The following is a 908-nucleotide window of genomic DNA, read 5'->3' on the forward strand; positions in this document are numbered from 1 at the left end:
GGAAGGAAAGAAACTATATGTATATATATATATATATATATATATATATATAAAACTACTCACAACCTCTATCTTTTCAGTATTTTTTGTTTATTTAACTAAAATATATAATTTAAAAATATAATAATTATATCTTAATATTTTAAATTAATTACATACAAATTTTGATGTGCCACACACACTAATATTAAATGAAACAAGAGAATTTGAAATAGACATTTTATTTCTTTTTTCTTTTTAAAATACATCAATATTTTGAAGTCATCAACATATAATTACAATATTCAATACTCAATACATCAATAATTATAAATCAATCAACAACTTCAAAACAAATAAATCAATAATATCAAAATAAATAAATACTACTATTAAAAATAAACTAAATACCTATATATTGAATTACAACTCACAACCTCTCAACCCGTATTATTAACAAGTGGAGTAATGCCCAGTTTGGCATACTCAACATCACTCCGATTCAACTCAATCTCCTGACCCCCACTTCCCTTCCCCCGACAATACAAAACCGTGTACGCCACAAACGTGAAAATCTTCACAAAACAAGAACCATTCACCAACACCAACCCGCAAATCTTCTCACCCCTCGTCATCCTCGAACCGAAAAACACACCTAAAGTAATCAGACCGCACACAACATTCACCAAAAATGCACTCACTCTCTGTCCCTTCATTACCACTGCAGATCTCCCCAACGCCTCAACCCCACAACTCCTGTCTTCATCAACCACAGACACCACCAAACTCAGTATCCAAACACTGCACAGATACAGATAGAAACCATAAGCACCGGCCCAGAGCAAGACAGCAGCTCCCAGCATGGACATGCTGGACGATGCGAGAAATGGGGAGGCCCATGATATCGCGAAGAAGACGTAGCCTATAAC

General features: G+C 34.3%; 1 protein-coding gene across 1 annotated transcript in view; it reads right to left on the reverse strand.

Annotated features, from left to right (window-relative positions):
- LOC105155871 overlaps positions 274-908 on the reverse strand; it is a gene marked incomplete in the record, with an annotated part of 1186 nt that continues 551 nt past the window's right edge. Inside the window, 1 exon segment of the mRNA XM_011071855.2 lies at positions 274-908. Coding sequence (XP_011070157.2) covers positions 420-908 — 489 coding nt within the window.

The sequence above is a fragment of the Sesamum indicum genome, linkage group LG2 (genome assembly GCF_000512975.1).
Source record: "Sesamum indicum cultivar Zhongzhi No. 13 linkage group LG2, S_indicum_v1.0, whole genome shotgun sequence".
NCBI classification, from domain to species: domain Eukaryota; kingdom Viridiplantae; phylum Streptophyta; class Magnoliopsida; order Lamiales; family Pedaliaceae; genus Sesamum; species Sesamum indicum.